Below are 24,731 nucleotides of genomic sequence, written 5' to 3' on the forward strand. Positions count from 1 at the left end.
TTTAGGAACTTTTAGTTTGTAATGAATGATTGTGAATCTCATCTCCAAGGCTAATTCTTTCAAACCACCAAAACCGTGTTGGTCACTTTTCTTTGTGAATAAATGGACAGTAGACTTGGAAGAGCTTTAAGTTTCCTGCGGTTCTCTCATGCTCTTTTGCCATGTTTCAAACTATCATTTTGTTTTCTTTGTACAAAACCTCCATTAACCGGAGGAGGGGATAGCAAACCGAATGGAGAATTAACTTTTCTGTTTCCAAACTGGTGTTGCGAAATAGAGGGTTGTAATGTAAAATGTGACAACTTGATTGTTATCATGACTCTTAATTTAGAAATATTACACAAGAGTGTGTGTGTGTGTGTGTGTGTGTGTGTGTGTGTGTGTGTGTGTGTGTGTGTGTGTGTGTGTGTGTGTGTGTGTGTGTGTGTGTGTGTGTGTGTGTGTGTGTTAGAGAAATGTAGAACACTATTTGGTGAGGATGCTGGGGTGAGGATTTTGGCGGTGAAATGATAGTGTCGGCCACGGTTAGGGTTAGGGGAGAGCGGCATCTTGTGGTCAAAGATATATCTTCTCAGAAATATTAAAACAATTCCCTAACCAGAAAACGTTAGCTCGATGAAATGTAAGCAATTTAAATGCAATCTAGATTACTTTTAAATACATAAGCCTATTTTAGCAGTAAGCCCCCCTGTCAACGGACTTAATGGAAGCCTTGTCTTTATATCTGATATTAAAATAAGGTTCTTATCTTATGTCATATGTTTAGCATAACGATCCATTATCCATTCAAAGCGACAAATACAAATATTTGCACTCAAACAGCGGCTATTGTGAACATCTCTTTCAAACACATCTGTGCGTCCCAAGCGGCCAGGATGCTGCGTCACACTGCGCATGCCCAGCACCATTGAATTCAGCGACTGTATTTCCTGCTCTCTGTTACCTCCTTGCAGCGATGGCTCAAGTCACAGCTTCTCTTCTTTGCGGAGGTATCTACACTTTTGACATATTATGATCGGATTAACCACTATATGTTCCGTTAACGTAACGACCAGAGCGTCCTTGAAATTAGCTCTTTCTTGGTGTGTCAATATGGTTAATAATCAAACAGACCGCATAGACGACATCGTGTCAGCTTGTGATGCTTCCCCTTCCACCACCAGGGTCTTTAAACAAAAAGGCTTGCAGAATTGACATCAATTGCACATTGGTATTACGATGGCGTTGATTGCAATAACCCATAACCTGTGTTTCATGTCGTCGCTCTCTGCAGCCGTCGTCGCCCTGCTGAGTTCAGCGGTGCTGGCGGTGGTCGAAGACCTGGATCAGACGTAAGTGATGCTCTCTTTTCTACAGCCTACCGCCTAGTCTTGTGGTTATTTTGCAGTTTCCTGTGTCTTTTTTTGGTGTCCACGGCATATTTTAGAGATGGTGTCCATCCTCCAACTAGAGAGATCCGATTCAGCCCACACAGTAGGCTACTTTATCAGCATTTTATTCTTGGCTCGAAGAGCTGCTCCATTTTAAACAGGCATTTATACAAATATACTTTAATGTGGATGTGGATGTTATGGTTTACTTTTAGGTGCATTGTGTCAGTTGACTTATGATTGAATGGCAGACTTGTGGTGACCGCCCCTGGGTTAATAACAACACTGCTGACTGGTAGTTTGATGTTTCATGGGTCGCTTCCTACTTCATAAATATTTCGCTGAGTATGAAGAGTAAACCTGAAACATTGGGTGATTTGGTGGGAAAATGGCAATCAACAAGAATTGTTTTCTTCGAGATTTAAACATGGGCGCTTTTTTGAACCATTGTGTGGGTGGGGCCCTTTGACAGTAACTGCCACTCAGTAATTTGGGCTAGTTTCAACAATGCCTGTACTGATTTACTGATTTACTGTACTAATGCCTTGACTGATTTATCTTTGCATTGACATTTACATTGCTCATACTCAAATTGTGCATATATATATATATATATATAGATAAATATATATATATATATATATATAGATAAATTGTTGTAAATATTATAGTTTATACAGAATAAAGTTTCAATAATAGTTGTTACTCTTCATTTAAATACAAGATATTTACAAATGTCTACTTCTGTCCTCTTCTTTCTGCTGCTGTAATGTCCCGCCTGGGATTAATACAGTTTCTATTATCGTATCTTATCTCACCCTCCAATCTGTTCTTAGAACAACAATCAGCTCTCATTCATTCAGTAAAAGCCGATGGTTCCGGCCGGGCTATTTCCATGTTGTGTGTCGGATGCACTGTAATCAGCTTTCAAATCAACGATCGTATTTGACTATATTGCTCTGCAAAACCTCTTTCCTCAACCATCCATCAATTTTCCAACAGATTTAAAGACACCCGCATGAATGATATCTGGCTGGTCGATGTGAGTGTTTATACACACACACACACACACACACACACACACACACACACACACACACACACACACACACACACACACACACACACACACACACACACACACACACACACACACACACACACACACACACTTTAAAATCCTTACAGTATGTAATTTGTGTTATTTTAATCCAAAGTAAATTACGTTACATTAACCTCCCTTAAAGAGCTCTTTAAATATCTGTGTGTGTGTGTGTGTCCAGTTCTACGCGCCATGGTGCGGCTACTGTAAGAAGCTGGAGCCCGTCTGGGCCGACGTGGGGGCTGAGCTCAAGGCTTCCGGGTCACCGGTCCGTGTGGGCAAGATGGACGCCACGGCCTACTCTGGTGAGAACCCCCTGGAGCCTACATGATACCTGACACTAACGCCAAGAGGAGGCTTCACACATAGCACACGCAAACCTCCTCCACTTGTCAGAAACAGCCGTAAAACGGAGCAGGAACCAAGAAGCGGCCAACTGTTGAGCTGACTTCATTTTTGGGAGAGGTGCATGTATCCTACTTTGTGCCCGCGCCCAGGGTTTCAATGTGAAAGTATCATTTGGCCAGCACTGCTTAAAACACAGTTCTGCTGTATACCACAGGTTTTACTGCTAAAAGGAGTACTGCTGTATGTCACACGACTGCTGTATTACAGGTTTTATTGGTTAACACATCAGAGTACTGGTTTATACCACAGGTTTTACTGTTAAACACATCAGAGTAATGGTGTATACCATAGGTTTTACTGCTTAACATATCAGTAATGCTGTATACCACCGTTTTTAGTGCTAAACTCAAGAGTACTGATGTCTTTTACAGGTTTTACTGCTTACAAACTGGGTCTGTATGCGAAAACCCAATGTCTATTATTGAAGACAAATGTGGGGTCAATAAAGGCCCATTCGACATGCATGATATCATTTTATGACAGTTCATCGACTAAAATAGTTTGAATAAATATTTTGCAGGCATGTCTTCTGAGTTCGGGGTTCGTGGATACCCCACAATCAAGCTGTGAGTATAACATCGACGCTTAAGCACTAAATCAACACACTTTCACACACATAACCACATAAGTAGAGATGGTTATCTGAAGCTGTTCTGTGTCTATAAACAGATCCCTTCTGATGAAGCCTACCATTAAAACTACTGACAAATCATATACCATTCTTATATAGAGAAGACACCAAAATTCTAAAACCTTTTCAATAATATTTTTGTAGCTTTGAGATCATTCAATCGGTTCAGAATGTATTATTTATATTATTCCATGACAGTTTTGTTTGCTGCCATCTCAGCTTCTGTCAAGAGAGTATTACACCACACCGATTACACCACACCGAGCATTTCCACAAATAAACTACAATTCCCATGAGCCCGCACTGCATGCCGGCTATTTTGGCAGATAACTACTCTGTGTCCCTGGTGTAGTTGTTTTGGAGACGGCGTTGTGCTATGTAGTGACGATATAGCGCGCACTAGCCAGTGTACTGGGGACCTTGTGATGCAATACTCACATTCGTTTGTCTTAGACAAAACCACTACTACTGGTATCTACTACAGTCTACCAGTGGTGGGCATCCCTGAACAAGATGGCCGAACTCCCATGCGTATCTGAAAACATCCAATTCAACTTGCTTTAGATTTTTTGGTCTTTTTGTGTCTACCAAATTGTAACAGGCTTTCAGGCTGCTGTAGAGAAGTATCAACACTTGGTTAATGCTTGGTTTATAAAAACCTGTTAATGCCAGGTGTGTATCAAAGCTTGGGTCGGCCTGTTCTGGGATCAAGCAGTCCTTCCACAGTATAGCAGAACTTCTGGGGGGAGAAACAGGCACAGAGCCGAAAACAAAAACCTCAAGGGGCAGGGTTGTGGCTTTTTTCATGTTTTCTCACGGAGATATTCTACGGAGAAAGCAAAAAAAATGTGTAAAGTGTAAAGTGTCTTAGTATTTAGAAAATAACTAAATAAAAATTTGAATTATTGTAATAAAGTCTATTATTATTAATAATAATAATATTTATAATAATATTAATGGTTGCTGTGAATTAGGCTGATGGGAAGCATGTCAACGCAGGTAGGTGATAATAAGTGACAATCTGCTGCTGGGGACTTCTCAGTGTTTGATGTGGACTTCATGACAACCTTGGTCTCCCGGGCACTCGGCGAGGCCTCCTGGGATTCACTCTGTGGAGACGGAGTGTTCTTGAACACCTCTCCACTGGGAATGTATTGTTATTACTTAAGGCCAGTTGGAGGTAATGTTTTCACAGCTTTCTGAAGGAGTTGATATATATATTAGTATGACTTACTAGTATATAGATATATCTTTCTTTTATATTAGTATGAATTACTTGTGTAGATATAGATATGTATTAGTATGAATTACTATGCTAATGTGAAGATGACATGGTGCGATCTATCTGCCATCATCCGTCTGTGTCTCTCTATCTCTCTCGTCTCTTAGACTAAAGGGGGAGCTTGCCTATAACTACAAGGGACCCCGGACAAAAGATGACATTGTTGAGTTCACCAACAGGGTATCAGGGTGAGTCACGTGTTGGTCTCTGGTGTGTGTGTCGTGCTGAGCATGAGTGCCAATGCCCATAGAATATTAGCTGGATTATGAGCAGGTATTTAGATAGAAACAGACAGTGTCTTTTAAATGTTATATGATTGTGAGAATCGTCCGTGTGTCATTGGCCTGTCTTCACGTGAGCCGGCTCTGTGTTTGTGCAGCAGGGCTGGTACATCACAATGCATCATGGCGCTACTCCGCATCATTATGTGATGACTCGAGAGTCGTCGTAATGTGAAATCCTAATTAAATAAATATATTTACCTAGGCCATTCAAAACTTTATTTTGACATTGTCTCACAACAATGTCTCCCCATAATGACAAAAAATGTAAATACACCATTGCCACCAATCGCATCCCTATGCTCCTTTACTTCTGGAACGGAGGATGTCGTGCGATTGGACGTCACTATGTACAAGCCCTACACCCCATGTGAGCCAACTATTCCCCAGCATGGACCTGCTGAATGTGTGCATCCAGGCCTCTCGTTGGAGCCATTGTATAAATTAATCCACCTAGATTATCCGTCTGTAAACTACACTCCATAGCCTGGACCCTGATCAAAATCATATATCCGTTTTTACTCTGGCACTGCAGTTGTAAGTGTTGGCCACTAGGTGGAGCCACAGGCCTTTATCTGAGTTCGCAGCTCGTCACGCTTCAAGCAATAAAAGCCACGACTCCCGTTGAAATATTGGAATTTGTGAAATGCAGATAGAATCTAAGGTGTGTGCGTGTGCGTGTGTGTGTGTGTGTGTGTGTGTGTGTGTGTGTGTGTGTGTGTGTGTGTGTGTGTGTGTGTGTGTGTGTGTGTGTGTGTGTGTGTGTGTGTGTGTGTGTGTGTGTGTGTGTCTGTCTTTCTCTAGGCCAGCCGTGCGGCCGCTTCCCAGCAAGCAGATGTTTGAACACATGTTGAAACGACATGACGTGCTCTTTGTGTACGTGGGCGGAGAATCCCCGCTAAAAGTACGTAACGCACACACCTTGGCTTGAAAAGCCATAATGACAGACTGACCGACTGACCGAACCCAACCATCCTTTATAGTGACTGTGACAACAAACTTCCAACCAGTGGAAAAAGCTAAATGAAAACCATGACTATGCCCAGAAATCCTCAACAGCCCAACCAAAAACTTTCCAAGCATTCCCAATAGTTGTTTGACAATTCTGTATAATTCTGAGAACTCTGGCTGAGAATTCTTTCCGAGAATTGATTCCAAGAAAGCTATTCTGAGAAGTCTTTCCAATAGTTACAGAGAGTTCTTTCTTACGGTTGTACTTGGGAGTGTTGGCAGTTGTGTGCTGATGGCCGTGTTTGTTGTTATTGTTTGTTGCTGTAGGAGAAATACATTGACGTTGCCACCGAGCTCATCGTGTACACCTACTTCTTCTCCGCCTCTGAAGAGGCCTTGCCAGAGGTAAGAGGCCCAAAACAGGATAATTTGATCAAAGGCTGGCGTTAAATCGGTGAATCACTGGAGGGTTCAGCAAAAGAAATCAGCCTTTCTATGCAGAGCAGGAAGACTCAAGGGAGGCCTTGAAACACCCTAGAACCTCCCACCGTGGCCAATCACATTCCTCCCCCTGTTCCCGTTCCGCACTATATACTGTTGTACTTTGAAAGATATTATAAGAGCAAGATGCACTCACAATGTCATCCCTCATTGGTCACTTTAACGATGCCGACCAATCAGGCGCGGAGTACCGCTGTTCTTGCCCTTTGGGTGGATCTCCACTTGAACAGTGGGGGGGAGGGGGGGTAAAAGCCAGCTGAAATTTAATAGCGACTTATTGGACCCTGAGATTTACAGTGTCTCCAAGTTCAATAAATCTCCGTGAAGCCCTTGTAGCTCGAATGCGACACTTTAAATGTCTGGCGGTTATTCAGGCCTGCCGCCTCGGCAGTATTTTTTTCCCCGGGCGGGAGGTTTGCCTCATTGCAGCTGGCCTGCTGCCTTTGGCCCTCCGCCGAGGCGTGGGGTGGAATTCGGGAAGGGCAGAGCCGAGGTTACGGAGAGTCGGGGTTCAAATGATGGATTTTGTTTGTGGATTTAACTTTTTGTAATCCAGTCGATGGCCCTACCGGAGATTCCCTCTGTGGCGGTGTTCAAAGACGGCTCCTACTTCACGTACGATGGTGAGTACTCAAAGGACCCAATTTATTTATTTGATATGTATTCATTGCATTTATCCGTGTCCATTCGGATTTGTACCCTAGATACAGAGAAGGTGTAATTCTGTCTAACGGGCACATATTTACCGTGAGGTGTGATCAGTTATCAAAAGCCATATAAACATGATGCATTTTGTGGAATCACAAGTGGGAACTCCCCCCAGATGCCTGATGGGATAGGTTAACTTTGTGGTGGACTGTAACAAACAGTTGGCTGGTGTGGGTATAAAATAGCTCAACAAGGTCTGACGTCAGTGTGTACACACACAATGATGTGCTTTTATTGGTCAGTGCAATCTTGATACGCCATAACAAGATGTGTCATAATCAACTCGTTACTGACATCACAAGTAGGAGTGTACACCCCTGTTGTATGGTGGATGTCTCCTCCTACCAGTAGTTACGGTCAACTTGGAAGCTGCTAGTTAGATTCCCTATTGACTTCAGGGCATATAGCAGAGCTTTCTTCTAAACATGTGTGTGGTGATACAGCAACATATGCAGCAACATATACAGCAACATATCTCACCCAATCTGGCAAAATAGCTAATAGTAATTCATAATGAATAATTCCTGTATATATCTGTGACATCTTGTGCTAAAGTGTTGCATCATCTGGTGTGCTTTCTGTGCACCAACAATTTGATCCACTCTAAGATGCTATCGTCTCTGGTTTCGACCGCTGTTCCTGTTTTTAAGGCAGACTCAAGAGACATACAAACAACGCATACACATGCTACCAGTACAAACAATCAGTTTAAAATCATGTTTAGAAAACATGTCTGCCTTACTTTTCTATTTATCCAATGTGTTAGAGATACAAAGATGTCCTTTACAAAGAAATTGTTGGCCACTAGTTTGCAGAAAAATGTGTAAAGGAAAATCCTTGTATTGGACTGTGAGGCCAGCACTGCTGTCCTTCCTCTTCTGGCCCTGCCCTCCCCTGTACCCCTCCGCTCCTCTGGGGCTCGGGGCTTGCTATCTCTCGCCTGGGTCTTCAGTCCAAGCCTCCCCTCTGGGCCCTGAACCCCCCCCCGGCCCCACAGGGCCCCGGTTTCCTAGGGGCCCGGCCCTGGGGGTTGTCAGTATGGCGGCTGGTGAGGTTGTGGTTGTGGTGGCTTCTGGGCGGAGACGCACAGTGGCTGGTGTTTGTTTAAGCGATTCTCTGGGCAGTAAAAGCCGGCAGAATGACCAGGCTGTCACTGAACAAAGAGGCTCGTGGCAGAACAGTACGAGTCCTACAGCATGAATACTGCAGTGTGAACGCTACAGTATGAGTACTGCAGTGTGAACGCTACAGTATGACTGTAGTGTACTGGCAGACGCTGCTATTCAAAGTGACTTATGGGGAATCTAGAGCTGCGTCTTTAAAGAGCCGGTCGTTGGGGCTGTCTTGCCAGGTTAGGCCAGGGGTACTGGGGTTATTACCCAGAACCTTTCAGCCGGTAAGAGCTCCCCAGCCCCTAGACTGCCCCTTCACTAGAAGCACATCCCCAACAACCCCATCAACCTGGTTGGTCATGTGACCAGCCAGGACTTCACCCCCTCCCCCCCCCCTCTCAGCGAATCAGAAGCAGCTCCCCGCGCTCCGCTAGGATGCGCTGGATGTCGCGGCCCGACGCGGCGTCCGCCGGCAGGCGGTAGCGTAGCGACCGGGCGTCCAGGCAGAGTGCCAGCGCGAACGGCGCCCAGTACTGTCCGTTGGGCACACCGGGCTCCCGGCTCACCACCCGCAGCACAAAGTCCACCCCCCCCGCCCCGCCCCCAGGGCCCGGGGCGCGGGGCCAGACGGCGGTCTGCTCCAGCGGCCCGTTGCGGTAGGCGGGCTTCCGGAGCCAGAAGGCCAGCAGGCGCCGGTCGGCGCAGCGGACGCGGACCACAAACAGGCCGCTCTGCCGCGAGTCCTCCAGCACGCGCAGGGCCAGGGGGTCGCCGGCGGCCATGACCGCCATCGTCATGGCGACCGTCGGGGTCCGCGCTCCTCTTGTTTGCGCTCGTTGTTGACGGAGATGAGGGATTGCGTTATGCCGGTGGTTTTATCTTCAAGACGCAGGAGATGTAGTGTGGCCACTAGGAAAAGATGAAGGCAGATATAATCACCTTATCTGCTTCATCTGCTTTGTCCCTGGACTCAACCTGTGATCTAGGCTTCAGCTGTAGTCCACAGACCTCCCCTGTAGTCCAGACTTCACCTATATTGTTCCTAGACTTCGACTGGGAACCAGAACCGTAGTCCAGCCTTCACCCGAACTCCAGCCCTTCCCCTGTAGTCCAGACGTCACCATGGGCTTGTCTCTCTGGGTCTGGGTCCTGGAGCATTCAACCCGTTGGCTAGATGATGTCTGACCAGAACACGCAGGCCGTTTTGAAGCGACAGCCGGCTGTAAACTGTGGTTGTCCACGCAGGATTTGCATGACCTAAAACGGTCAATATGTAAAATGTTATCCAAAGCGACCTTGAACGCTCATGTCATCAAGCAGCCGGTCGATGGGGTCGGCGTCTCGCTCCGCGGTTGGCCTAGCGGGGCGTCCGCAGCCAGACTGCGGGGTGTCGGGGGTTTACCGGGAGTCAAACCGCCGTGTCTGGACCGTTCCCCTTCACGGCACTTTCCAAACCACCGCAGCACTTTCCTTGTTGTTATCCGCAGATCACAGACCTCATGCATGTTTAATGAGCTCCAAGTGCTCAGGTTCCCGAGTTCTGACCAAAACGCAGAACAAACTGCCGTCGCGACCCAAACCGCCTCCAGTCCGGCTGCCTATCACGTTTCACGCCGGCGCTATTTTCTCTTCCTCTGCGGTGGATCGGTGACTTTGGACGGAAGAGCTCAGCTCTTTCGGGAGTTGCTCACGGTTACTGGGGATTAGCGAGTTGGTTTACCCATTCGGTACGAACCGCCTGATTCACTTGTATCGCTGAGGCACTCCCAGCCACTGCTGCCCGTTTCCTGTTGTATCATTTATATTATGGCAATACTATTTTCCCCAATATTGTACATGGTTGTGGCAGTATTATCCGTCTGGTTTAATAAGTGCGACCCAGTTGTCATGTCATTTTATTTATCTCTGCTTAAACAGTGTTGTGATGTGAATAATAGAAGGACATCGAAAGAGAACCATATATAAACAATTAAACAAATGCCACTGCATTATCTGCATCTGAGGCCATTCAAAACACTTTTATGGCACACACACACACACAAACACATGCACACTCACGCACGCACATGCACACGCACACACAGGCACGCCAAACACATCGACGTGTTAAACGCTTCACCCCTAACACGTTGACACAGCAGTCAAATGATTAGGCTAAAGGCAACCGCATGATAGACGCAAGACCGTGGCAGACCTTTTCCTGCTCGGTACATCAACACGCTGGACTGTATTCGGATGTGAAACAAACTGAACCCAGCAGTTATGAAGCCAGCCCTGCAAGCCTTTTAAAAGCCAGTCCAGATGAATGTGGGCCAGGTTCACTGACAGGCAGTGAACCTGTTCATTGTAGATTAAACTCCGCTCTCCACTCAAACTGCCTGGTGGCCGGGTCAGAGCGGCCGGGCAGATAGACCAACGCTGGCCTCCCCTGAACTCCATCCAGACAACACTCTGATGATGCTCTGACCCATGTGTCAGAGCATCTCTCTCACACACACACACACACACACACACACACACACACACACACACACACACACACACACACACACACACACACACACACACACACACACACACACACACACACACACACAGACACACACACAGTGTGGTGTGTGTCTGTTATAGTAATAAACACAGTACTGTTCTTAGTGGTGTCTCCCTCATGCGGCTCAGTTTCCAGTGTGTCGGCGCCACCCGCTTGCCTGTACTTCCTCTAACGAGGGCACTGAGACCTCGTTAGCTAAGTAAGGCGTCATAACGAGCTGTCGGGCCACGGCTGGCGTCAATTAGGATTAAAGTGTGAAAAGGCTTCGGGGGCAGAGGGAAGAGTGTAGCGCAGCCTGTGTCTCTGCTGCAGCCCGGCCCCGGAGCCACCGGCTGGGCGCTTCATTAGCGTGGTGAGGTTGTCGTCTCTCTGGAAACAACATTTCCCAGAAAGCCGCTGACATGGACGCTGTGTTTTTTAACGCAGCAGATTAATAATGCATTGGTTCTGGTGTGGTTGAGCACATAAACAAAGCATGCATTTCAGTTTTCCACGATTGTCTCCAAAGGATGCGGGATTGTATCTCGAGATCAGAGGAGCTGTGGCTTACTGGGCAGAGAAAGTCACTGACAGTACAGCCTATTCCAGCCTGACTTTATGCTTGGGCAAACACTATTTCCCTGATATCTCAAAGTCTATATTATTTCCTCTAAACTGGCTATCCTGTTTGTGAGAGAGAGACTGTCAAACACCAAGCCAACTCCTCAAAGCCAACACACACACACACACACACACACACACACACACACACACACACACACACACACACACACACACACACACACACACACACACACACACACACACACACACACACACACACACACACACACACACACGTGTGTGGGCTTTGAGTGAAGGCTGATAGCAGGGCGACAGCACCCAGCCAGTTTTCCGTCCAATCAGCTGCAGACTCCGCAAACAATGATGATGTGTCTGAAACGGGGAGAGAGAGTGCCCCTCCCTCTTACCCTAATGTCTCTCTACCACAGAGTATGAGGACGGCAGCCTGTCCTCCTGGATAAACAAAGAGCGTTTCCAAGGTTACCTGCAGATTGACGGCTTCACTCTGTATGAGCTGGGGGAAACAGGTAAGAAGAGTTGCATCCTTCACTCTAAACTTCATCATCCCTCACCTGACAGCCCTGTTGGCCATTTGACAGTTAGGCTACCATTTTGAGAGCATGTTCAGAGAGGAGTGGACTTTGTATTGTGAAGTCATGTGGTTCTTTTTATTTAGATGTTTGATCCAGGGTTTTTTTATCTACATTTTATAAAAAAAAATATAAAGTTATAATACATTCTTTTTCAGGAGCATGAAGGAAGAGAATAGCATATAGACAAGATCAAATATGGGTATTAAGGTAGTTACTTCAGTAATGTTACCATAGAGTAGATGCTTTTTGTTTATTATATGGTTGTCATGTATCACAAATCCATTGTTATGGATGTACCGACCCATGTGTCAGCATTATGTCAATATTCATACAGGTTACATTTCTGCAGTATACTGAAAAATAACGAATGCTATTGGTATTGTTTGGAGTTTATGTTGCAATTCACACACTACACTGAGTTTGTGAGGTGATGGCAAACCGAGGTAGCGCATGGATGTAATACCTCTGGGTGACCAAAAGGGGGCAGTCTCACTCTCCGGCCTTTCTCGAAAAAAAAAGTGAATGGAGACAGGAAAGTGGTTCGAAAGAGGACATTTATCAGAGGACCAGAAGTTATACTGATAACACACCAAGTAGAATCAATCTCCCAGCTTTCTTTTACCTTCTCTCTGTACGTGTCTTTCTTGCTCTCACCTTTTGAGTGAGGTTATAATCCGTGTCTTCTCCTCTCCCCTGCAGGTAAATTGGTGGCCATTGCCGTCATCGATGACAAGGATCCGTCGGATGAGTGCATCAGGTAGGTCGGCAGCCATGGAAACAACAAAAATAAAGAGAACTGCTGGAGTGCCTTTATAAAACCGTTCTTTCAAGTAGGCCCCTCATGTTTTTTAATAAAGGTTTTTTGTTTTGACAGAAAATCTTTGACATTTGACTTCCGTCTTTTCAGATTGAAGTCGCTCATCCAGATGGTTGCGAAAGACTACCGGCAACACTTTAACAGGTACGCTACGGAGACTGGCAGGTCAGATGTCGAACCGCTCTTATGTTATTCTACAGTTTGTTCAAAGGAGGTATTGTTTGTTGTGTTGTTTGTATGGCAATACACCGTTTACACGTTGTGTACACGTCAATGCCATGTCTGCCTCTGCGGCCTCTGAGTCAGTTGGTAATCACACAAAATGTCTGCCAAATATAGCAGGCACTTTCAGCTGCCAATCAAAAAGCCTGGGCTGGTTGCCGCGGTGTTGGTGTATGATTGCCTGTTTAACTCTGAGCCAAACATCCAACGACATAACATTTACCGCAGGCAAGGACTTGTATGTGTTGCGAAACATCCCGTAAAACAAACAAGCCGTGGGCCAAATGTGACTGGTGATTGTGAAATTAAAAAGTCTGCTGCTTATAGACCAGGTGTTTGGAAAAATTAGGCTGCTTTTTCTAGTTAGTTTGTGTGTGTGTGTGTGTGTGTGTGTGTGTGTGTGTGTGTGTGTGTGTGTGTGTGTGTGTGTGTGTGTGTGTGTGTGTGTGTGTGTGTGTGTGTGTGTGTGTGTGTGTATAAAATAATGTGTGTTAGAGAACGTCTATGGTTAATAATTGGTAGGCATTAGACCACTTATGTTCTACAGCCTCATGTGTGCCTCACACTAGTCGATTTTTAAACCTGATGTTGAGAATGTTCCAGAAGATCTTTTGTTCTAGAAGACGGATTAGATCTATAGCGTCTGAAAGCGCATATTAATGTGCCCCTGAAATCTATATGAAGTACTGTACTGGATACTCCCACTGACGGATCCTATACATGCCCACCCTCCAATACCCCAGTTGAATGTGAATACAGAAGCTCTGATGGTCTCTGGGGGTCTTGTGTTCCAACAGGGACTTCCAGTTTGGACACATGGACGGAAGCGACTACATCAACAGCCTTATCATGGGGTCAGTCCTCCTCCCTCCACCCTCCTCCTGGCTCTTCACCCCCCTGCCTCGCTGTCACCTCCTCTATCTCCTTCGTATAGTTCACTTCAGTGGCGGCTTGTGGTTTTTAAAGTGAGGGAGGAAGGACTGTGTGCTTGGTTGCCATTGGCCTGCTTGCACTGTTAGTGGCGTATGGTGTCATAAGTATGTGAGACTCAAGTTGTTTCAGGGTCTTTTGGGGAACTACAAAATAGCAGGGAGGGATAATTATGTGAATTGATACAAATCCACCAGTGGCAGCATTGTACTTTGAAAGCTGGTGGGCAGCAGGACTACAAGGGCAGAAGGAAAGGATGCAAAGCCAATTAGTCAAATCAGGCCTACTCTTGATTTGTAAAACTAAATTAAAAAATCTGGGCCTAGCATTGGGCCTATTTTTGCCCTCAATGACTGAAGCTATTGGTTGTTATTTGGCTACGTTTATTTTCAGCTACAATTGTTTTAAGAAAAATGAAGACACAAGACCAAAAGTTAAGCACTTTAAAATGCATCATGCTCTGAATGCTATCAAACAGAATGGTCAGAGTAACAAACCATTAAAAGAACAACAAGAACATTCTTTCACAACTATTTGCATGGGCTGTAAGCCTGAGGCAAATGTGGATGTTAACGGATGCTTCAGAACGTTGGTCATGGTGTTAAACTAATTAAGATTGAGAGACAGCCCGGCCGCGGGCTACGGAAACGCCAATATAACAGAGCCGCACTGTACCGCAACGAACAGTAGCGCACCGCTCGGTGGAAACGAGGCAAACTAACCCTCCAGGCTGCTCCACAACCAGGGCTCCCTCCTGCTTATTGGTTCATAGCGCACCCATGCGCTATGAACAGATGCAGGCGGGATCCAGATCCCTTAGCTAGTCACACCCACTCAGAGGAGGACGTTCCTCCGCTCTCCCATTGAACCCCATGTTATTCACCGGCCGCCAACACTTTCGGGGGAATGAATGGGAGTCAATGGAGGCTGAGGGAGGAACGTCCTCCCTGAAGTCATTGTCAATGGGCGATAGGGGGTGCTAATGTCCCTTCCCAGAGGGAAACTAACATTACATATACAAAGGCATTAAAGTAGTCATATTTAAGGGCATTAATTCAGTAGTAGTCTGGGCAATCTACATTTTTTATTCTCAACAATGTTAAGGAGGATCTTCCTCCCTCCCCTCACTGGAGAGGCCTCCACTGGATCCCTTCCTGTCCCCTCCTTACCTATACCATTGACCTCCTCTCATCCCTATCCACCTCCTCATTACTCCTCGAATCTGCCCCCTCCTTCCCTTTAACTCCTCCCTTCTTTGTCTGTCCTCCTTTCCAACTCCTCCACCCGTTTTCTCTCCTTCTCCACTCTTAGGTAAACTCTTCTCGCAAACTTGTGTGCATGTCTGTGTGTCGTCAGAGCCGGGTGTCAGAGTTTAACCAGCTCTCTGTTGTGTGCCCCACACACACACACACACACACACACACACACACACACACACACACACACACACACACACACACACACACACACACACACACACACACACACACACACACACACACACACACACACACACACACACACACACAGTGAGGTGAAGGTCCCCTCGGTCATCATCCTCAACACGTCCAACGAGCAGTACTTCCTGCCGGACGGACCCACGGAGACCCTGGAGGATTTGGTCAGCTTCATCACCGGCGTCCTCAACGGCTCCGTCCAGGTCTGTCTCTAACCCCCCCCCCCTCTCTCTCCATCGGTCTGACCCACATGTCTGACTGACTCACTAACCCGTCCATCTGTCTGTGCGGTGGTGCAGGCGTACGGAGGGGACGGGGTCGTCCAGAGGGTGAAGCGTATTGCGTTCGACGCCAGGTCCACCATCATGGTACGTATCCCAGACACCGTCTGACTGGGGGGGGGTCCATTAGGCAGTCTGGGGGTCCATTAGGCAGACCGGGGGTCCATTAGGCAGTCTGGGGATCAAACCCCGACCAGCAGACAGTCTGGTGGTCCAGAGGGGAGCTGGGTGTTTGTAGGAAGCTGTGAGCTGAATACTAACAGGACCAGACGGGCTCGGGCGGCAGGGCTCAGCCCCCATCCTCCTGCTGAATAACAGCCACTACAGATAGCAGAGCAAGATGGAAGATGTGATTATGGAGAACGCTGATCCACCAGAAGTGGGAGAGCGGGAGGGTTAGGATGTTTTATGTCCGGCTTTTCTTTTAGTGGCTTGTGAACTGAATAGTCTGGTGAACAATGGCAGTCTCTCTGCACCACGCTCACATACTAGTAATGAAACCCGTCTTCTCCTCTCCATTGCTCTCTCTGTTTCCTCCGTCTCTCACTTTCATAAATCTCTTCCCCTTTTCACTTCCTTAAACCTCTTTTCATCTCTTCTCACTTTCACAAATTCTCTGCTTACGTTTCATCTATCTCTACATCTATTACTCCGTGCCCTCTGCGTCCCTCTCCTTCTCTCTGGTCTCCTTGGACTCCATCCCCCATCATGCATCCCTTCCCTCCCCCAGTCGGTGTTCCGCAGCTCCCCGGTGCTGGGCTGCTTCCTGTTCGGCCTGCCGCTGGGCGTCATCAGCCTCATGTGCTACGGCATCTGCACCGCCGACTCGGACCCCGACGCCGGCGACATGGAGCTCATGAAGAGGGAGGGCTTCACCGACGAAGAGGAGGAGGAGGAGGAGGACGAAGAGCAACGCCGGACGGCCCAGATCGAGGGCCCCGAGAACGACGAAGAGGAGGAGGAGGGGGAAGACGAAGAGGAGGAGGAGGAGAAGGCCCCCGAGCAAAAGAAGACGGATTGATGCGGGATGGAGATGGGGCGGGGCTTGCCGGGAATGGGGGCGAGGTCTGTCCAAAAGGGGGGGCGTCGCCCGCCAGATGGGGGAGGACGGGCGGTTCTGGTCGGTGGAACGCGGAGACATGAACGCCAGAGACTAAATCAGCCTGCTGTTGTTTCTGTTTGTTTGTTTTCATGTACTGTATCTCCCCGCCCTCCCATGCCAAAGTAGCCGAAAGCCCCCCGGAAAAACCACAATTGACATCTGTTACCAACCCGTAGCGTAGATTTAAAGATGACTAATAGCAGGTCAACAATAGAAGAGAGGAATTGTGAGGTCCTCAAAAGCTAGCTTATTGATCATGGTGTGTGTGAGGCCATGTCTCAAACCCCTGCTGTTGCTCCATGGCCCTGAGGCTAACCAGTGGTGGAGACTTCCAGGTTCAGAGAATGTAAAGTCTTGCCATGTTTCCTTCTTTTTTTTTTTAAATCATTGCAATAAACCGACGCGTTTTACTCCGTAATTAGAGCTCCAATTTGTGCTAAATTATTGAATCAACAAGGTTGACTTGAGATCCTTCGCGTTCAGACTTTCACTTTCGAGACGTGGAGTTTACCTCTGCTCTGTAAATACTGTACTACTCTTTAATACGTTTGCCACAGTTTGATTCATACGGTTGTCTTGCCTTTTAACTCTGATACGAGATGCAAATTCCTTGTCCTTTTTGCGTTAACCACCTTGAAGTCTCTCCAGGTCTGTCTTGAACTGTAAGGTATTTATAGACAATAATCTAAACCCAGCATAGGCAAATCTGCCATTAATAGCACATTTTTCCCTCTCTATTGTATGTTCTGAGGATAGATTATCGATCCTCTAAGGATGCAGTTGTGCTTTTCCTGTCCATTCTTATCTCGAAGAGAGGTGGAGAGGAGATACTTTCAGAATACACTTTGTGGAGACGATTCTTAATTCCTTAACTGACTGGGGAGGACTTCTGGGGGAATGCGGTAACCATCACTGTCTTTATTAAATCGATGAATTAACCACTAGGAAAATGCACTGCGATTCTATTATGTCTGTGTTTGTGTCTCGAAGATTTAAAATGAAAGATTGTCAATATTCCTCTTCAGACCTGGTCTTGATAAAGGTCAAAGGTTAGACAAAACGAGTGTGCACATGGTATTGTTGTGCACAGGGTTATTACCGTTTCATGTGGAGCTACGTCGATCCATGGCACAAGTCGCGCATTAAATTTAGCATGCAAAAAAAGTTTTTTAGAAAGCAGCGCGTTCTCTCCCGGTACTGCTTTTAACGTACAGCTCGAAACCCAAGTATGATCCGTTGGGTTTTTGAAGTTTTGGTTAATTCACAGGGAGTGCTTTAATTATTTTCTTTTTTAATCGAGCGTTCCACTTGAGGACATGGGTATTGAATGTCTCAGCTTGCTCCTGGATGTTATGTGAAATCAGAAGAAAAAACATCCTAACTTTTTTAACCCTTTTGAAAAAAGCATTGCTGGGCAGTTGAAACATTGATCCTTGTTTTTAAACTGACCAGTGAACGCCCCTCTGCCCCATCTGTTCCTCCTGCTGGGAAGCTGTTGGTTTAGGCCTGCCCTTACGCTCTCTGTAATTGCCTCCGTATCTCTGCCAGGTGTCCTCCATATTGCTCGGAAATTGAGGCTGTCAACACACACTTTAATACTGGTTTGAAGAATTGAAATAAAGATTGTCCACTTTTTGTCCTTCTGTGAAGCGGTTTATTATGCACGCTCCCATCAAAGCGTTCTCTGTTCTCTCTTTCTCTGAATACTTTCATCCATTACCATTCAGACCTTCCATCTCACAGCTTTTTCAAAGCATACTTAGATTTAATTCAGGTTCAGGTCATGCTGGAGCAGGTGGGGGTGAGGGTATCTTGCTCCGGGATGCCTACAGGTGGGCCGCAGACACTGCACTAGAACATTTAATCACATGTCATGTTCTGAGACGCGTTTATGGCTCTCAGCCAGAAAGCGTGGGCCTGTGTTCTGAGCCTCTGTGCTGCGGTGTGGACCAGGTTGAGGCAGACATGATCAGGTTGGTGATGTTAAGCTTCAACAGAGATGATTAGCCCTTCATTATTGCAGGAGTTAATTTGGTCTCTGGGTCCCCAGGGACAGACACTCTAAGGGTACCCCCTGCTGTCTATTCATCCCCTCAGACCCACGGAGCCCGTGCACCTCGGTGGATCCATCAATAGTTAGGATGAATAATGCAGATTCATTCTCTTTTAGGTCTTTTTATTGCACTTAATCCAAGAGAGGAACTTGTTCCCTGTTGGTGTTTTTGAGTGTTTACTTTTATGGTCGATGAAATGTTGGTCATAAAGATGCACACGTCTATACTAATTACAAAAACACTATAGCTAACTCAGACCCTTTAAGCACCAATCTACTTGTTACTTAATTGTGCTGTGTTTGCTTTGGTCTTCATTCTTATTAGTGGGGCTGTTTTCATGGATTTGTTGCTCCTGAGCAGGGCTGTGGGGGCGTCGTGCTAACAACCCGGGCGTCGGCAGTAATGGGCCGTCCTCTTCTTTCCTCACGTCTCTCCGTTTCTCCCAGTCCGTTCGGAGGGAGACCGTGGAGCTGCTGAGGTTCTGCGTATTAACGTCAAAACATCCCAAGCACACAAACACCCACACATTCGGTTCCACTCAAAACAAAAAATGTTAGGCTTATGAGAAATATAAAAATAAAATACTGATTTGTTCGAACTATGAAGTGATTGGAAAACAAACTAACTGTACGTCCACACCAGGAGCGACCAAAGCGTCAAGGACGCTCTGGTCGCTCACAAAGTTTCGCTGCGAATTTTTCTGTTCGCTTTGGTCGCTCAAGTCGCTCATGACGTACAATTCAATTATGCAGACGCATTTAAAGGAGCCGTATGCGTTTAGTAGGCCCTACAGACAGCCATATATCAAATAGTGAACTCTCCCATACACCTTGGCCATATTGCCGAGACGGTTTTGCTTGTTCGATAAAGTGCTTCGACAACAAGTAGGACAGTGATTCCCCCCAATATAAAAAAAATCCTAAAATGTAGGCTAATTACAACCGAGAACAAAAAACCCTGCGTGCTGTAGTAGTTAAAATATGTTTCACTGATCTGGATCTGCAAATCATGATCTGCACTCATTCGTCGCATTCAAAACAAATAGACATTGGGACACATGGCTCATTTGCATATACGTGCACAGGACTGGTTGGCTCCGCAAGGCAAATAATGGAACATATCTATCTATCTATCTATCTAGGCCTTTCTGTCTATCTATCTATCAACGCGTGTCTAGTTTTAATGTGATGTATTGTGTGTATTATCCAGTCAGACTTGTTCTGTGTGGTATTGTAGGCTACTGTCCTGTGTGGGACGAACCACCTAAATGGATTCCCGACGATTTGTGTCGTTTGGTATTAATAAAGACTTGACTATCTATCTATCTAGACTATTTAATTAAAAATTATTCACCTCAGGCTCCGTGAATAGTGGGGAATAGAGGGATAAAAGACGAGATATATCCCTTGTCATTTATCCCTCGTCTTGTCGATTAGTTTGTTTATGTGACGATTTCAAATACTTTTTTGGTTTTGTTTAAAGCATGCTACACGCGATTGTTTGGTTAGATTGGTGGCATGTAGAGCAAATTATAATGATTCCCGCTTAAATACGAACGTTCTAGATGTAGCCTATAAATACTCCCGCTTATCATCACTTGATATCCAAACCACTATGGCGTTTCGATCTCTGAACTGAAAAAGGGTGGGTTCGTACAACACCGGGTGCCCAGTTACAGCCGAGATTAATACTTCAGCCGACATTTTGTTCCGTGAGTGAATAAAGGTAGGTAGGAACCAAAGTGCCTGCCGATGTTCCCTGGGATCCACGCAAGCGAAGAGCGTCTACATTCCGATTGGCTGTCAGTGTTTGGTCGCTGAAGCGAATAATAGTCATTTGCATAAAGTTAAAAAGTTTTCAACTTCTTTTTGACGCTCTGGTCGCTCAACTTTGGCCGCTGGTAGCGTTGGTCGCTTTGGTCGCTCTGGTCGCTCTTGCCCATAGAAAGTGAATGACTTCCGGCGATTTGGTCGCTCAATTCGCTTCTGGTGTGGACGGACAGTAAGGATACTGTATCGCCGGGGCTATGGTTGTTGTATTGTTTTATACCACTGCTATTGGACGCTGATGTGTTCCCATAATGCTTTGCTTTAAGAGGACAGTTAGAAGACGGTTAAGAAGACAGGAAGACGGTTAGTGAGGAGAGTTAGTGAGGGCGGTTAGTAAATGTTAAGCTCTCGTTAATTTAGGTCTTGGTGTACTCTTGGAATGTTACAAGAAAAAGTCACCGAAAAGGATATCACGCCTCTGCTTTTTGATATTCGCCACATTACGATTAAAGAGTTACCTTTACTATTGCCATATGCACATTAAGAGAGCTTCTATCAGACGACCAAAAGGAAGAGCATAACAAGCAACAAAAGAGATAGAAATTAGAGTGAGAGAGATGGAGATCCAATATAGAAGATTTTATAGATAGAGAGGATTTGTGTGTGTGCGTGTGCGTGCCTGTGTGTGTGTGATGAATAATAACTTATTTTTAGGACACTTAGGACAACCAAATATTTGATTTAATTTTAGAGCATGATCATGGGAAAATACAGGCAGCTAAGTTACCACGCATACTTTCAATGAAACATGGGTGTGCATGATCCTTATAGGGGAAATTTACACATTGTGGGCAGCAACAACAAAAGTAAAGCAAAACAAAGTTACCATCGTGGCCAGTTTAGGATTGGCCATGGCTGAAGTCAACCATGGTGAGAGAGACCGAGTTAAACTGCAATACACTATGAGAAAGGTGGACAAGTCTGCAAGGCTGCAAGTCGGTTAAAGGAATTGACACAACAAAGTAGTCTGTAGATTGGCCTCAGACTTCTTGGCTCCACTGGCAATGCAAAGGCATACTATCTAACCTTTCAATTCAAGAGTGGAAGGAAGCTATCTCTTGGTCATGGAGAATGTTTACAAGTCCCAATATAAACAGGGTTTCTATAATTGTATATTATAGTTATGAATGATATTCCCACGATAGTGTGTGGAAATATCCTCCTGTTGAAAACAGATGAAGACGCATGACGCATGATGCATGAAGCACAGACTGCTCCTGTGGGCACTGCTGCCCCACCCCTCCCACTACCCAACACCTAAACCTTTAAATGCACCTATACATATCTATCTATATATACACACCCATCCAAGCAAATAAATACATCTATATTTCTGTAGATGTCTAAATGGCAACCCAACACACTGAGATCAAACACTAAAACCAGTATACTTTTCTGACAAAATTCTGTCTTTTATAGCAGATTGTCAGTTCAAAATATACTGCATATATCCAGACACACAATCCACTTTCAACACAAAAGCCATTATTTGCCTTTGTGTGAGAGCACTACGGTCTAATGGCTGTTCTCTTGAATCCTAGATATGCCATCTTAATGGATCCATCAGAATATCAAAGGGAAGGTCACACTGGAGAGGGTCTCTCGTCGTGGCAGGACGAAGTTTTACTGTTGCCATGGAGATGGTAATCCAGCGACAGCACAACAGGAAGTGGAGCAGTGGAGCTTCTGGTTAGAGATGAACATCATAAAATGGAGGGAAATGAAAATGAAGGGTGATCATTTTGGTATTTTAATTTCATTGTTCTTCACGAACAGCGTAAAGAGACGCCAGGGCTGTCCATTAGCCAAAATGCGCCGATATTATTTGTGATGCAGTGTGACATTTGAAGGCCTCCAATTCAGTGCTGTTGAGTATTAAAGGGGTTGGAGGTTTGTGTGTTGCACTATTTGACTGGATTCCATGATAAAATCCCTCCTAATGCACGTATGCATAAACACACACACACACACACACACACACACACACACACACACACCGTCTGATCGTCATCATTACAAATGATGGTTCTATTTAAAAATAGAAAGTGTTTTTTTCAATGCTCATTTCAGCATTCAGATTTACCATGAAAATGTGATTAAAGTAGTTTTCTTTAAAGAAAACAATACGACTGCATTTTCACATTCAAGTTAAGTGGATTTTAGAAGCCTTAACACTTCCAGCTCCAAATATTCCCCCAAGATTTTCACAGTGCTCAATGTTCAGTTTTCCAGACACGGTGAACTGTGTGTCTGACACTTCTCACTGTATTTAATTCTTTCTTCATCATGTGCAACACAACTTATTTCAGAGCTACGACGAGAGTCATTGATCAAGAGAATTTTGAAAGTGAGGAAAGTGTCAGTGTTGTTCGACTGTAAAACTGTGAAAACACATAACAGAGACTACATTCCCACATGTTGCGGAAGTAACGTCATTACCTCCCTCTCAGGAAGCTACTCTCGTTCTTTGGCTACCTGGATAATGACCAGGAGACAAAACACATGAGGTAAGATACATGTTGGTGTTGGTGACGTGTGTTGTGCAAGAGGAGAGATGTAGCTCAATGAGCAGATAAACACAAAACGTAATGTTACTGACAAACACGTGCAATTCTGGCATCAATTGTCCCTTTTGCGTTGGCCACTGTAAATCAGTCTTTCTCCTTCACCCTTGGGGACTGCGGAGGGGAAGGGACTGAGGCGCTCTACCGTGCAGGGAAATACCCATTTCTGTTTCCTGTGAACCAACCATCATCTAATCACATGGTGAATGAAGCCCGATCGATGCTTCCGCAGCCATAGAAAGTAGACACTGAATTGAATAGCGTATTATTAGCAGATAGAAAGTCATACATGTATACAATGCACACGGACACAGGTCACTGACTTTGTAAAAATAGAGATTTATTAAAGCAAAGCAGAAGTTGTAGTACAGGGCGAGTTCTCTGAATGAAAGGGGTTTTGCCGTGTGCTGTTTAAGACACAGTCAGGCACAGAAGGCACTTTCCACACTCAGGTATGAGGTTACGGCCCGAATTGAGGAACTCGAGGTAAAGGATACAGACTAGCAACAAGTCATTTTCACACACAATCAGAGAAATATATAAAACAGTATTTTTGAAACAACATTTTAAAACTAATTTCCAATTCCACAACCTGAACTTAAAGCAAAGAACCCTTTTACAATAAATTTAGTCCTAGAGGTCAACATACATCCACACACGGCCAACGATCCTTCACCAAATAAACCCAAACAGAATCAGTTTCCCAACCGTGCTCCAAGTCATGATCGTGAATCGAAAGTTGAAGCCGCGCCATCCGACATGAACGCAGGCGGTCCCGACCAACAGACAGCAGCGACGCCAGCTCACCAACAACCACGACGATCGTACAGAGCTACGCCTGGTCAACAGCACCGGGGGAGGCCGGGTCATCCGGCAGCAAGGAGTTGTGGGGCACGGTGGGAGGCTCCTCCGACACGCACCCCAGGCGTCTCCTCATCCGGGGGATAACCCTGGCTCTGGTGCACGCCTTCTTCAGCCACAGCACCACCACCATCGTGAGCGCCACAGACACCGCCACCATGGCCTGGGCGCAGACGCTGAACACCGTCATCCAACTCTCGACCCTGGGCGGCGGGCGGCCAAGCTCCCTCATCCTCCAGAGGATGGCGGTCAGGCTCTTGTCGTCGTCGCGGGGGCGGTCCCCGGGGGGGCACTGGGGCTGGAGGGCAATAGCTTGTGTGGCGCCCTTCAGGGCGAACAGGAGTCCGCCCGTGATGACCAGAACCGTGACCAGCATGGCTACCATGCCGGCCGCCGTCCAACCCGGGTGGCACTTCTTGGGGTCCATTGTGGGCCGAGGTTCAGGTGAAGGCTGGGGTCAAATGGAAATGGTCAAAGACAGTGACACACCTTGAAATTTCTACCTTTCTATTCTTGGACAAATAACGCTTTTCCCCCCAGCCTATAATTAACTAAATTAA

General features: G+C 46.0%; 1 protein-coding gene across 2 annotated transcripts; it reads left to right on the forward strand.

Annotated features, from left to right (window-relative positions):
• The first annotated feature begins 879 nt into the window (after positions 1-879).
• On the forward strand, positions 880-18,525 carry LOC130373444 (protein disulfide-isomerase TMX3-like). 2 transcript variants are annotated; one of them, XM_056579944.1, is made up of 16 exons: positions 880-989; positions 1,274-1,331; positions 2,373-2,412; positions 2,654-2,777; positions 3,401-3,446; positions 4,901-4,981; positions 5,879-5,978; positions 6,353-6,430; positions 7,083-7,149; positions 11,890-11,988; positions 12,754-12,811; positions 12,962-13,015; positions 13,891-13,947; positions 15,554-15,683; positions 15,780-15,848; positions 16,492-18,525. In XM_056579944.1, exons 1-16 carry the CDS (start codon positions 956-958, stop codon positions 16,780-16,782), a joined length of 1,386 nt encoding a protein of 461 aa, XP_056435919.1. In that variant the 5' UTR covers positions 880-955; the 3' UTR covers positions 16,783-18,525. The 2 variants fall into 2 exon arrangements, with proteins under 2 accessions (XP_056435919.1, XP_056435918.1); XM_056579943.1 differs by lacking the exon at positions 880-989 and having other exon boundaries at positions 1,204-1,331.
• The last annotated feature ends 6,206 nt before the right edge of the window (positions 18,526-24,731 follow it).

The sequence above is a fragment of the Gadus chalcogrammus genome, chromosome 20, assembly GCF_026213295.1.
Source record: "Gadus chalcogrammus isolate NIFS_2021 chromosome 20, NIFS_Gcha_1.0, whole genome shotgun sequence".
Classification (NCBI taxonomy): domain Eukaryota; kingdom Metazoa; phylum Chordata; class Actinopteri; order Gadiformes; family Gadidae; genus Gadus; species Gadus chalcogrammus.

Coding starts and splice junctions, on each gene's coding strand:
- LOC130373444 (XM_056579943.1), top strand. CDS start 1,219: ATGGCGTTGATTGCAATAACCCATAACCTGTGTTTCATGTCGTCGCTC. Junction 11,989..12,753: donor GTATGAGCTGGGGGAAACAG/GTAAGAAGAGTT, acceptor TCTCCCCTGCAG/GTAAATTGGTGGCCATTGCC. Junction 13,016..13,890: donor TACCGGCAACACTTTAACAG/GTACGCTACGGA, acceptor GTGTTCCAACAG/GGACTTCCAGTTTGGACACA.